This window comes from Colias philodice, chromosome 11 (genome assembly GCF_061535455.1).
Source record: "Colias philodice isolate Cphi_HAF_F1 chromosome 11, ilColPhil1 Martin Lab GWU primary, whole genome shotgun sequence".
Taxonomy (NCBI): domain Eukaryota; kingdom Metazoa; phylum Arthropoda; class Insecta; order Lepidoptera; family Pieridae; genus Colias; species Colias philodice.
In genome coordinates this window covers 7820714-7834647 of record NC_143096.1, presented here as the reverse complement: position 1 = coordinate 7834647, position 13934 = coordinate 7820714, and the positions used below count along the sequence as shown (strand labels likewise).

At 31.6% G+C, this 13934-nt stretch overlaps 1 protein-coding gene across 1 annotated transcript; it reads left to right on the top strand.

Annotated features, from left to right (window-relative positions):
* Positions 1-5743: 5743 nt before the first annotated feature.
* Positions 5744-6719, top strand: LOC149484740 (uncharacterized). The gene is made up of 2 exons (XM_089700902.1): positions 5744-5983; positions 6236-6719. Exons 1-2 carry the CDS (start codon positions 5744-5746, stop codon positions 6398-6400), a joined length of 405 nt encoding a protein of 134 aa, XP_089557028.1. The 3' UTR covers positions 6401-6719.
* Positions 6720-13934: the final 7215 nt, after the last annotated feature.

The following is a 13934-nucleotide window of genomic DNA, read 5'->3' as shown; positions in this document are numbered from 1 at the left end:
AATTAGGTATCAAGTTACCTAACTGTTTGAACGGTTAAACACCCTCTAATCAAGGTTGGTTCTAACTTCGGCCGTAAAGTAAGTTTTACAGCTCAAAGGAACTAAACGAACTTATAGTTAAACGTTGAAACCCAGACATCAATGCGGCTTAATCCATTTTATTAGTAAATAGCTACAATTTCATGTCCTTTTCTAGTCCCTTGAAGAACTGAATCGAATGGAAGTTTTTATAACTGTTAAGGTAATGTGAATAGATTCTAAGAAACGAATGCTTTTTTGTTCATTTGTTCTGTATCTAGAATACAAGATTATGATTTTATTGAAATAAAATAAACAATTAACATAATTAATTGGTTTTATTACTTTCATTTAATCTACCTCACTATAATCTACTCTTAAAACTCTCTCTATTTAATCTTATTATAATAGAGAGGCTTGAATCATTTATTTTTGATGAAAAAAAAACCGCTTTAAAAGACATAATATTTACAATGTATTTATAATAACAAGTCACCGTCACAATAACACAAATACACCATCTCATGCATAAACGTTAATGTGATAATAAACGTTAACTGTGAAAACTTGAAAATTCTAAAGTAACTAGATGATCTGTGTATGGCTATAATACACCAAAGACTTTTTCATTGATATGCTACTTAATAATATGCTACTTTCCTAGTACACTAATACTAGAACTAGACACTCTACATACCTACTATTCACACTATACAGTGAATAGACAATATTTTAAATAGACCTTATAATAATTGAAATACTTCATCTTTTATTTTATTCAACTCTATTTACTTACAAAGATTCTGATCTTACCGAAATCAACATTAGTGTAACCTTTAACAACGATACAAAGGCACGACAAAGTTGAAAAGTAAACAACTCACACTAATATTTACAAAAAGAAAAACAACAGTCATAAATTATGAACTCTTCGATAACGTATCGCTTGGCAAAATATACGTTGAGCAACAAGTAGTCCTACATGAAGACTAATATTGACTGCTATGTCTGCTATTCTTCGACATTTCTTACACGAAACGGAATAATTTTACTAGTGTTTCTGTGCGACCAGCTTTTCCAATTTTATCATGAAGCTATGTGATTTTCAAAGGTTTTAATAATGATGTTTGAAAATTAATTTATACCAATGTAATTTTGTAGGTTGGAAATGATAATTATTATCGTATTCAATAAGCTTTTCAGTGCAATTTTGTCTTTAGACACAACAGTCAACATATTTTTCATCATGCTGTATTTCATTTCAACTCGCGGAATTTTGATACAAAAATGTAGTAAGTAGGTACTTACTAATATTTCTATCAACAGATTCACTTAAGCACTCAAACTGATTTACCTAATAGCACTTCGAAAATACCCAAACATGAAAATTGCATTTCTTCGAACACTGAGAACGTGACCGCAATACATTGGATCAATATCCGTAGGTATACCCTTAAGAATGTTACCCTTTGGGCGAGCCAAACAATAACAACCCATGTTCATATAAAGATTATGAGGACGGACATAAATGCCACCATTTTTCATTCACAACGAAGACTGTGCAATAATACAGCCTAGAATCGTTTATGGTAATTTCGCCCGGCAACTATATTGTTATCAGTTAACATATTTTATTCAGAAGCACTTCTTTCATCAAATTTTCTTCAAATCTTGTATTTATTCAAGTACTTCATTATAATTTTAAAAATTCATTTGAATTGGATATAAGATAGACTTTGTCGCTATGGACTCAGCATTCATTATTAAATAAGTCAAATCAAAATAGTATATTGAGTTAATGAAATCAATGAATCAGATGTAAATTAAAGTAATATAAAACTAGGTAAAATCCTCCGATTAAAAATGTATAGACAATAACCAAATCTGTACCAAAAAAATGCATCCAGTTGGAAGAGATTGGTTTTCAATAATCCCTGATTCTAAAGCTTCGCAAACTGACCAAAAATGCAGCTCAGAGTTATTACTATAAAAGTCGTACAGTTAAGAAAGTAAATCCTGCTTGAAAGGTTCGTAAAGCACATTTTATCCTGACCATCTCGGGCAAATTGCTGAAGCTGTCTACAAGATTCTTTTGTCAGCAAACCAACATACTTGTGTACGAACCCTTTGTCGTATTTCGTCGCTAAATTGAACTTACAGTAAGTATATTAAATTGACTGAGTCCATCAACTATTTATGTTTTATGGTTTTACTGTAATATGATAAGTTTGGTTTTAGTTTTTGGTTATTTTATAAACGTTTGAGAATGTTCTTAATATTTAAAGTAAAGATTCAAACACGCAATTTTATGATTTATATAATACTAGCTTACCGCCCGCGGCTTCACCCGCGTTTTCAAAGAAAAACCCGTTCCCGTAGGATTTCCGGGATAAAACCTATCCTATGTCCTTTCTCGGGTATCAAAATATCTCAATACCAAATTTCATGCAAATTGGTTCAGTAGTTAAGGCGTGATTGAGTAACAGACAGACAGACAGAGTTACTTTCGCATTTATAATATTAGTATGGATTATGGATTATCGGTTATCCATTCGTTCAATAAGAATATAATATTATGCCTCTACATTCAACAGCACTAATAATAAATACAGTGTGTATTATAAATTACTGTATCGCTGTTCATAATTTTATTTTAGTTAAGCCTACGTTAATCCTACAATGGAACTATGCCAAATACGTATTGTAAAGTTTTGCTTTTTGAATAAAAAATATACGATAAAATACGTACGAACCGTGTGTTTTTTTTAATTATGATAATTATTTTCCTCAGGTTCGAACTATTTTTTTCAATACAGTGTTGTAACTTGTATGCTCAATGGAACTTAAAGCTTTGCATATGCTAACTGCGTAGAAACCAACCAAACTCCTTCAAATTAAAGTTCATTGAATTCAATTTCAAACAATCGGAATATTTACACCAGCAATATTTAAAGTTACTGTAATCTTCCCTTATACTATAATTTGGCACGCAAAGAATCATTTACGTAAATCAACGGGTGATAGGAGGGCCATCAAAATAATTAACCCGCCACTTTTAAATGAACCGCCTCGTTTCCCTCGGATAACGAACAAAGTGATTATATCAGGGTAATGTGCCAAAAAGTTTAGGTCACAATTAAGTGGTCGTGTCAAACACGCGTTGTGAGTTAATAACGTGGGACACGCAAAAGGGTGTAGCTACGTGTTAAATGCGTGAACAGAGTGCAAATAATTGTATTCCATGTTTATAACACCCTCTAAAAGTTTAAATGAGATTCTAACTGCGTTATTAAATTTTTGTCGCTGAGTTTCAAACTCCGAGATGGCTCAATGCAATACAAACAAGGGTAGTCTGACAGTTTTTAGGGAATAACATTTTTATGACGTCTTTCTTCTAAGACGTCGAGACGAGGGCTTTGTTACTCGCAATAACAAAGTTGTATGTATTATAAATAATACAATTGGGGTGAAGTTTTAACTTTGTAGAGCTACGCAAAGTTGCTTGTGATTGTTCGCAAATGAGCACCCGTTGTTGTTCCTTAATAATACCCATTTGAATGCTTTAGGTTTTGGCCAGAGAGGGTCAAGAGGCTTCTGTACTTACCTCATAAAGTAGGTACTTGAAATATTTTAAATAAGAAATTATACCCCCACTTGTAAGGAATATGGAAATAATTATGAAGTTCCCACAATAATATAAAAATAATTATTAGCTATATGAATTTGTACAATCATGTACGGTAATTAGGGTAGCATAAGAGAAGCACTGTAGACTCTTAAAGGTTAATTTAGTAAATGACTAGGTTGTTTAAAAGATTTTTAGCGGAAAATCTAGAAACACGAAATCTACAATACCTTATAACATTATAAAAATATAGCTACAACAAAAGTAGAAATGTTGGGAAAAAATTAAGACTCAAAGTTGGCTACAGATTCAAAGTTTTTGCATAATTATTTCTTTTTATAAGTGATACAAATTGTACTTTAAATAATACCCTTTCTCTGAGCCTTCTCTTATATTCAATGGATTTATAAAATTAATATGATACTTTTTATTTTCATAAATTTTAGCTTTATTTTCAAAGCTCGTTGGTGCGAATTGTTTTTAAAAATTACATTTTCAATAATTTTCCAGATTTACACGACAGGTTTTTGGATATCGTAAACAATTTTTACAACTGAAGAATATGTATAAGTGTACCTACCTATAAATGTTTTTTAATTAAAATATAAACAGAGTTCACAGTTCATCTTTAAAATACTTCATAGCTCATAGAATTCTATTGAATTTTTACGAGCTAAAACTGCCTAGTCAGCGAAGTTCATGGTATTATCCCACTAGTTTAACGGCTAATCCATACGTAAACATTGAAGGATAACTTTATTTTGTTCAAAATTATATTGTACACGCATACTTTTTATTACTCACGCGAACTAACAAATTGATATCTCTTATATATAAAATTCTCGTGTCACAATGTTAGTCTGCATACTCCTCCGAAACGGGTGGACCGATTCTCATGAAATTTTCTGTGCATATCGGGTAAGTCTGAGAATCGGCCAACATCTAATTTTCATATGTACCACGGGCGAAGCCGGGGCGGGCCGCTAGTATATATATATAACAGTATTTAAGTACATCAAAGCAACATTTATATTACTTACACGAAGGAGTCTGGTTTAGATCTATTCAAACATAAATTAAGGAATATTAGCAACAGAATTTAATTATTAATTAAGCTGGATTCAGGATTATGAATTAAATTAATTATTCATTATAATTTATCAGGGAGCTAAATCTTACGCGAACCGAGATATAAAGATTTTTGAGCAGTGTCTTAATGGTTCAAAGTAAATGAATCCATTACTAATTGAATATAAATAAATTAGTCCGTTTTCTTCTTTTCATATTTTAGAAAAACAGATGGAATTTACTTTCATCAGATATTTTAACGGGCGTTTGAAACTTGTATACCTGATAGCGTCATTGCGACTTTCCAATAAATAAGGACAAGTTTGAAATGTGGATCATAAAAAAGTTTACTATCAGGAACAATGAATTAAATTTAGAATGGCATACAATTGCTTCACGCATAACTTGTCAAAACCATAATAGCTGTCCAGCTGAGCTGGTAGAGTTATAGTCCAGGACATGAAAAGCTATATCAATTATGCTCTGAACATACCTTCGACGAAAGCATTAGCATGAAATAGTCTGAAATAATTTTTATCAAACACATAAATAGGTAAATAAGCTACCTATGGACACGGACAACTTGATATTTCAAGCCACTAGTAATCCCATTATTTATTGTTACGGTAAAACAAATGTATCCGTGGACTTTTATTGCGTAGGGTCTGATAGTTGACAAGAAAGACAACCAAATGGCCACATAATCTGATTAGAGGATAGCCGCGTTTTGTCACGCAATGTTAGCTTGTAACTAAATAAAGCAATTTTATCACTCACGTAGTTTTAAATACTTTTGGAGACGAGTAAACGATATGTAAGTGTCAGTTGTTTACCTTTTTCTAATAGGCGATAAGAATCTTATGAATCAGAAACAGAAGGAAAGTGAATGATCCCACCGCTCGAAATGATCCTCATTTATTTTACTTTTTCTTGTAAATGCCGAAATACATTTTCTTCTTACCTTTCCGTAAATAAATACACAAGTATGGAGTATATTATGTCGATACTTATTCGGTGGTATTAATTGGATTTATGAATTTCCTTTATCATATAAATACAAGTAATAGGGGAAAGGGGCCTAAAGTGGGCACAGAGCCTAAAGAGGGCACTCAGTATAGTATCGCAATTTTAAATAATGGCGCGCGCGCGACTCGTGAGCACGATCCCCACACCCCTCCCACCTCGCGGCAGTCGTTGGATTCGCTTGCGAGCACGCATTTACAAGCTGCAACAAATAAATGTTTTTCGACGATTTTTGAAAAATATTGCAAGGTATGTAATATGTGTTCTTTTTATTTTGGTGTTTACAATCCTTTAACCAAAATTTGTTAGTTATTAAGTGGCTATCTGGCCATATTTTGGTTCCATAAAAATCCACGTGTCTAAAAATTTTGAGGTAGAATTTCGTCTGAACCTTTCAAATGTCGAAAAAGGCAAAGCGGGCAGGGTAAAGCGGGCACGCGCCCGCTTTGCCCCGTCCGCTAAAATGTTACATTCTTTTGATAATTTGCTTTTTCCTTTCAGATGACCGCTTATAACCGGCGTAAATATAAGCGTAAAACTTCACAAGCCTCATGGCAACGCTCAACTATGCAGCAAGCAAAACGAGAAGTGCAAGAGTTAGGAAAACCTGTCAAAAAAGTAACTACTAAATATGGGATTCCAAGAACGACATTGCAGACATCTTAAATTGGGTTCGTGTAATGTAAAGCTTGGTAGGTTTACTACTTACTGTCTTTTCTACGGAACAAGAAATGGAGCTTTTGGAATACGTATTCCACATGGACTCTTTATTTTACGGGCTGTCTAAACAAGAATTTTTGGAACTTGTATACCTACCTATTACATTATTTTAGGATTTATAAAAAAAATATATATATGAAATAATTGTATCGCTTATTAGAGACTAAATAATGATAGACTGTTAGCAGGGCGTTATTTTTTTAAATATTATTTCAGATATATCTGGAAATATTGTACCTAAAAGTTTAAAGCTCCTAAGAAGTTCCTTTGTTTCATATATTCATTTAAAAATAATTGTATTTGTATGACTGTTTGAAATACATAACTTATAAAATATTTTTGTGTCTTTTACTCTATTTATTATTGTATATATTATTTGTAGCTGTATATTTTGAAATCTACTGTTTAAATCCAGGCCTGCCCGCTTTACCCAACTACTGCCCGTTTTGCCCTAAACGAAAGCCCGCTTTAGGCCTCCCCTTCGGGCAAAGCGGGCAATCGTAGGCTTTTAGTAATCTGTTAATAATTATTGTATACTTTAACTTTTGACAAATTTAACCACTTAGCATTCAAAAGTATTTATTAATGGAACTTTTGGCAAAAAAATAAATGGATTAACTTCTTTTCAAACTTCATTTTTTTTAATTTTCCCGTAAGGTGCCCCCTTTGGGCCCATCTCCCCTACCTAAATAAATTACTGTTGAATAGACTAGCTTATAACCAACTAATTAGCGATCTTGTCGCGATATTAATACAGTATTAAGTGATTATTGGTAATAACTTATACGTTAAAGTGGGTTTAAAGGCTTAATGTAGATGGAGTTTATTAACTACTAGAAATATTAATACGCGTTAAGCGTTTTTAAATCACATGATTGCCGATTGTAAAAACAAAGGAAAAAGTAAGCTTACATTAAGAATCTAGCACGCTTTCGTTTTCATAGTAATCTTCTTATATATAAAAATGAATCGCAAAATGTGTTGGTAAGCGCATAACTCGAGAACGGCTGAACCGATTTCGATAATTCTTTTTTTATTGTATTCCTTGAAGTACGAGGATGGTTATTATGGAGAGAAAACGTCAACATGTACCACGGGTGAAGCCGGGGCGGACCACTAGTGTTATATAAAATCCAAATTAATATAAAAATCTTATGTATTTTACTGAGGTATTAATAAAGTCTTAAATTAACGTCGCATCTCAAAACATAAGCGCGTCAGATAAGCCTCGTGGCATTAATAAACCAGTAGATTGTGTTTATTAACTTCGCGTAGATTATATTTTTCATGAAATTAAATGACGAGCGAATATATTTCGGATTATTAAAAAGGACTTAAGCGCGTGAATAAAAAATAAAAACGATATCTTTTTATCTTTTTCTGTTCAGGGAGTAGTAGGAAATCAGATTTAATAGTTTTCGTTCTTTTTCAGATTCCATTGATTTCACTGCAACTAAGTATATTTTGTTCGTTAACATAACCCTATATTATTGAATAACGTTTGATATGGTTTACCTATACATGATTGTGTTCATTGAGGATAACATTATACTTTTAGATATTAAAACAAGTAACTAATTGTAATATATTTATATAGGTTCTTATCTATTCGTTTCGTTTAATTTATTCAAATATTAGAAGGTCTACAAACGCTCACAAAAAAAATAATCTAGTATTATTTACTCACAAAATAAAATCATAACTCCAACATCGAGATATTTATCGTATTACGTAGGTTAAAGGGTATTTAAACTTGTTATTTAACATTTACATTACGATTTTTAATGAGAAAAATGCGGGTTTCGTGTCCCAAAAGCCTTTCGTGACAAATTTAAAGATTGTAACACTTCGGAAGAAACCTGTGCCTATAAATAAATCACGGTTACTGCCTCTAAATAAATCAAGGTGACTTGACCATATGCAAAGAAAGAAATTTTACCCATTTATGTATTTTACTACTAACTGTTATTTTAAGAAAAATGTAAAAAGGTATTATTAATTTACTCAGTTAAGGTATGTCTGTAATTTGTTTTTATTAAAGAAGTACTTTTAAAATATCTATTTTAATACACACGATCCTCCGTTTTATTATCTGTAATCGAGCTTACAAAAGAACAAACTATTAATTAACAAAATCTTAAGATATTCAACAATGATTAAACTGTTTTCTATTCCATTCCTTAATTTCTTTAATTGTTAAAATGTGTTGTATATACTGATTACATATCGACATAATATTATAAGTTGTACCTATATCCTGTTCCCTTATTGATTTAGACATTTTCACTTCACAGTATCATCCAGAAAGTACTCCAAGCGAATTGGTGTAAATAAATTAAACGCGGTACACTATATACCATCAAATGTTTTACTAGGTTCGAATTTGCAGTGCAGGAAGCAGAGGGCAATATTTTTTGTGGACTCACGGATGCGTTTGCGAATCCCGAGTTCCGAACGCCGTCGGAATATAAGTAAATGATGTTACCTTTGTGAAGCTTTGCGTGAACGATTTTTGCCACCACTCTGTCATTGCTTGGGTATTCTGATAGAGTTAGCTAATTTGTTATTCCAGTTTAATGAAGAATAAAGAAGGTATGGTGTTCTTAAAAATATTTGTTTAAAACTGTAGATTTTAATATAAGTAGCAGCTTTTTACGTAGCAACATTCAGGATAGAGCTTTTATTATATTTTGGTTGATAATTAATAAGCATCATCTTCGATAGTTCTTGATTTGAACATCTCATCTGAAATAATATGTATGTCAATTTATCTAGTTTTTTTGAGTTACTCGTTCGTATAATAAACCACAACATGTCTTCTTAATAGCCAACTTAACGTTGTATATTTAATTTCCACGATCATATAATATTAATTCCCTTGTTTTTATTCGGATGGACGCATAATATTCCCTTCCAATATATCATTATAATAGTCCGTACCTAATTAAGTAACAAGACACGGCAGCGATTATATTATTATATACAAATATATTGCGTGCTAAGTCCATTAATCAAGGAGTTGATAGTAAATGAAGCAATTAGGACACTCAGCCATTTGCCAGTTTCCTACAACAACAGTATTCTATTAAACCAATATATTATAACGACAATTTCAGGCAAACCTCAATAAAAATGACGCCAAAAAGTTTCCTCGAAAACATTCTCGATCAAATAAAAAGCCCAGTTAAATCTCGCACAAAAGGCGCTGGGGACGCCAAGTGGCCACACGTCGCATTAAAGTAACAAATTACGTAGGTATGAGAATTGCTCGCACCCACTTTGCCCACAAGGGGACGCTCCGTGTGAAAAAAAATGTCTTTCGCATCTATCTTTCAAGAATAGTGATCAATGAGGCATGGTCACGCAGTGCTAGTGCACGCTATCTGTCCAGCCATTCTTCAGTTCCTCCGTTTGTAGATTACACTAAAATAGTTTGACCTTTTGCTCATAGCTTTTTGGACTCCGTCAATCATGTATTGAACTGCAACAAGATACCTGTAACAAAAAATTGGTGAAAAGTAATTGTGAGACCGCTGTAAGCTTGATACATACTTTGCTTTTCAGCCTTTGCGTCTCCCTACTTTTAAATATTCCAATAAATAACATTAACGTTTCGTTTTATAATTAAATGTCATTCAAACCAGCTGCAATGATTTAACATAAGCTTTACTAGACCAGAATGTTTGATTAATTACATTTTCTGATAATTAAATTGCAAATAGGCAATAGATTACCAGTTCCTGAAATTTTCATATAATATTATGATAGTTACAGGAACAAATGTCATTGTTACTACTCTCTAACCTATATCAATCTTCTAAACTTATTTATTTATAAAGTTGAGGAGATAGTTTGTTTGTTTGAACGCGCTAATCTCAGGAACGATTGGTCCGATTTGAAAACTTCTTTCGGTTATAGATAGCCCATTTACCGAGGAATTCATTATATTATCATTACGCGACTAATAGGATCGCAACAATGTGGGTAAAACCGCGGGGCACGGCTAGTTAATAGATAAAAATGTAAACATTATGAAATAATGAATATCAATCAAAACTTGAAGGAGGCCGTATTTTTCGTATGACTTTACTTTCCTTTACATAGTTCCGTGCCTGAAAGTTTAAATTGAAGCATACTTTTACAGAACATTTAAAACTAATTTCGGAGTTGCCCGACGTTTTATAGTGCAATATTTATCTTAACGTGATGCAGAGATGATTAAAAGTTGTTTATATTATCACAAACAAACTATATCTTCATAGTTTGCATTTTTTATTTTTATCACATTTACTTTTTTGTATTATTGAGCCCATAGGATACCTGAAAATGATCGCTGTTTATCACTATCGAAAAGATCTTGTGTCTTCTAAGTCTTGACTTTCAAATGCTGAATGATTATTTAGTATACAGTTTATTTCTCATTGTAGTAATTTTGATACCTTTAATACCGTCAGTTCATAACTTAAGAAATAGTTCACAAATACTTTGATAAACCTGAAAGCTAAACCAGAGAGTTTTCGACGAAAGCTACTTTGATCTCAATGCCACATAAAATAAAATCCTTTTTACTTCAACATACTCTATATACCTTCATCTCAAACATGTGATATCAACACACCCTAATGTAAAATGCTTAGCACAACGTATTCATTTTCCGTTTTCATTAAAATTTCAACAAAAGCTGCGTCTTCCATATAAATTCAGGCGTGACGTCATTAGCCTGTGCTTATATCGCTTTGTGAGGTAAGTTTCTTTTATTTTATTTACTTACTTATTTTCTTGTTGTGATTCGTTCACAGCGGAACACCTTTGTCAACGTATTTCAAGCAATCTTGAAATTTAAAATTGTATTTTTCGTCTTCTTCAACTACAAAGGTTTGTGATGTTAAGAACTATATTTTATTAATTGTCAATATTTTACCATTTTAATTATAAATGTAGAAAAGTTTCATAATTATTCTTCTTCATATTTTTGAAAACAGTTTAAAAAAATACTATCCATAGTATTGGTGAAGAAAATCTCGGGATATAACTGGAAATTTCTAGAACATAGAAGTTTGATAATAATTTAACCTTGCAACCTACACATGGCAAGAAGGATACATTTTACCAAAATAGCTTTTTTCTGGAATATTATAAATAACAAATGTTGTTAGATCGTTAATAAATAGTTGATGAGATCTCAAGAGTCACGATTTTTACCTCATCTAAGATGAAGTCAATTACTGTTACGTTACGTGGGCAACAAAAATCGTGGGCTTGAAAAATAATGAACATCTCTAGAGCCGGGACTAATAAAGGATATGTAATTAATATTAATAACATAGAGATGTTACATCGCCCCCACAAACTTCCATGATTATCAGACCGATAAGAACCCAAACTGTGAATTGGTTTATGACATACCTACGCTAATAAATAAAGTAATAACAATTAAACAGTTAACCAATTATATTCTGTATCTATTTAAATGTCTATTTTAAGGTTATTTAAAATTGTGATTATTGTTTTCGTTATGGTTGTACGTCTGTACTTTTATTGATATCTCCGAAGTGTTGATTGTAATAATTTTTCCTGGTTGAATAAATCTTTTTAGGAATAATAATTAAGGATTTAATCAGGAAAGAAGCTTACTATTTTTATGTGATAGAAGTCACAATGTTTATACAGTAGGAGCTCAATATAAACGTGATCCAGATAAAAAAAAAATGACTTATAAACAGATATATACATAATGGGAACTCAGTATAAACGTGATCCAGATAAGACTTATAAACAGAAAAAGGATGTGTTGTTTAGTTACTGGAAGAGATGTTTGCTATTTCCTTCAATCATTATTACATAGAATTACAGTTTTAGAACGCTATAATAAAGTAGGTTCTATAAATGTGAAACTTTGCCTTGGATAGATGGATAGATTCCTTTCCAATAAGTATGAATTTGCAGTAGACGATTAATTAATAATTTGAAATAGCACAAAATGTTAAAAATATCCCATTTATTTGCTTTTACCAAGTAACACATACAATATAAAAAAAATATTTGATACATGACTAGTGAACTTAAAAAGCCTATGGCCCCTCCTACCCCTTGTCACACAATGTTACAATCCGTTGACACTTCCCTTTTACTTCCCAACCCCTAACGTGTTTTTTCAATTTATGGATGACCCATTAAGCTTATTTTATAAACGTTTGTATGGAATATCTATGCATTATAAAAAAAATTTATTAGATTTATATTTTATTTATATTTATATTATATTACTTTATTTATATATTATTTACACACTTTGTTGTATTTGAAACAAAATACAGAGATGAGAAATACGAGTAATATACATGCTTACCGCCTGCGGCATCGCTCGTATGCACGTCAGCCGATCTCTATTACATAACATTTCAATCTCGGATTTCATTCTAATAAAGTTTTGTGTAGCGTGTGAAAATACATAAAAAATTAGATTGAAACCAGATTTACAAATGATACAATTTCATTCAACAACGTTAAATTGTAACTTATATGAGGGATTTCGAACATAATTAATTCAAGTGGACTTGGCAAATCTCTCGCGAACGCGGATCACAGCATCATTATCTCTAAGCTGAGTCCTCAAGACGCTGCTTACTGCGGCGCTCTTTTGTGATCCGTTATTAATAGGCTTAATATTTCATACATTTCCAACGGATTCACTAATTTTCTACTCGATGATAAGCAGGTATTCAGAGATTATTTTGGGCACCGCCGCGTTAAGATCTCAGGGATTAGGGGCTTTAAATGTATTAAAGTCCAAAGGCTTCATGGAATATTATTTGATATTAAATTGTAATAAAATTTGTGAGGTTTGTTATTGTGTCGTGTTATTTCTGCGATATAACTAAGTGATATTGGGTATAAATACTGAAAGTGGATTTAGGCAAAATATAGGTTTACAATTTTGAATTTTTAACTGACTGGACCGTAGGTCAATTATAAAAGCATCTGGTTTTGAGGTCTGAGTTGTGATCATCTTAAAGATTCTAAATAGAGCCAATATAGTTCTTAATTAATCAACTAAGTTTGTAAACCCCTCTCCCGGTATTTATTATCTAATTAAAAGTCTACTTTAATACCAACTAAAGTAACATTTAATAGTTTATTTAAACGTAAAAATATATTTAAATTCATATTATTTATATTTATAAGGTACTATAAAACAAACTTTTACGTATTAAACTAATTTACAAACAATTCCTTATCCAGATAATATTTTATACCTTACTCCATTTCATGTATTCATGAAATTTAAGGAAATATTCTAATATATTTGCACAAACCTCGAGTAGATAAGGATATATTTACAAGAAACATGAGACCGTTATACAAATATCTTTTACGTTATTTCAGTCAACATTCGTTTCAATTTTCCGAAAATCCCTGCAAATATTGTTAATATTGTAATCTTAACGGTACAGTCGGTAGGATTTGCTTGAATACGAGA

Coding starts and splice junctions, on each gene's coding strand:
- LOC149484740 (XM_089700902.1), top strand. CDS start 5,744: ATGAATTTCCTTTATCATATAAATACAAGTAATAGGGGAAAGGGGCCT. Junction 5,984..6,235: donor TTTTTGAAAAATATTGCAAG/GTATGTAATATG, acceptor TTTTCCTTTCAG/ATGACCGCTTATAACCGGCG.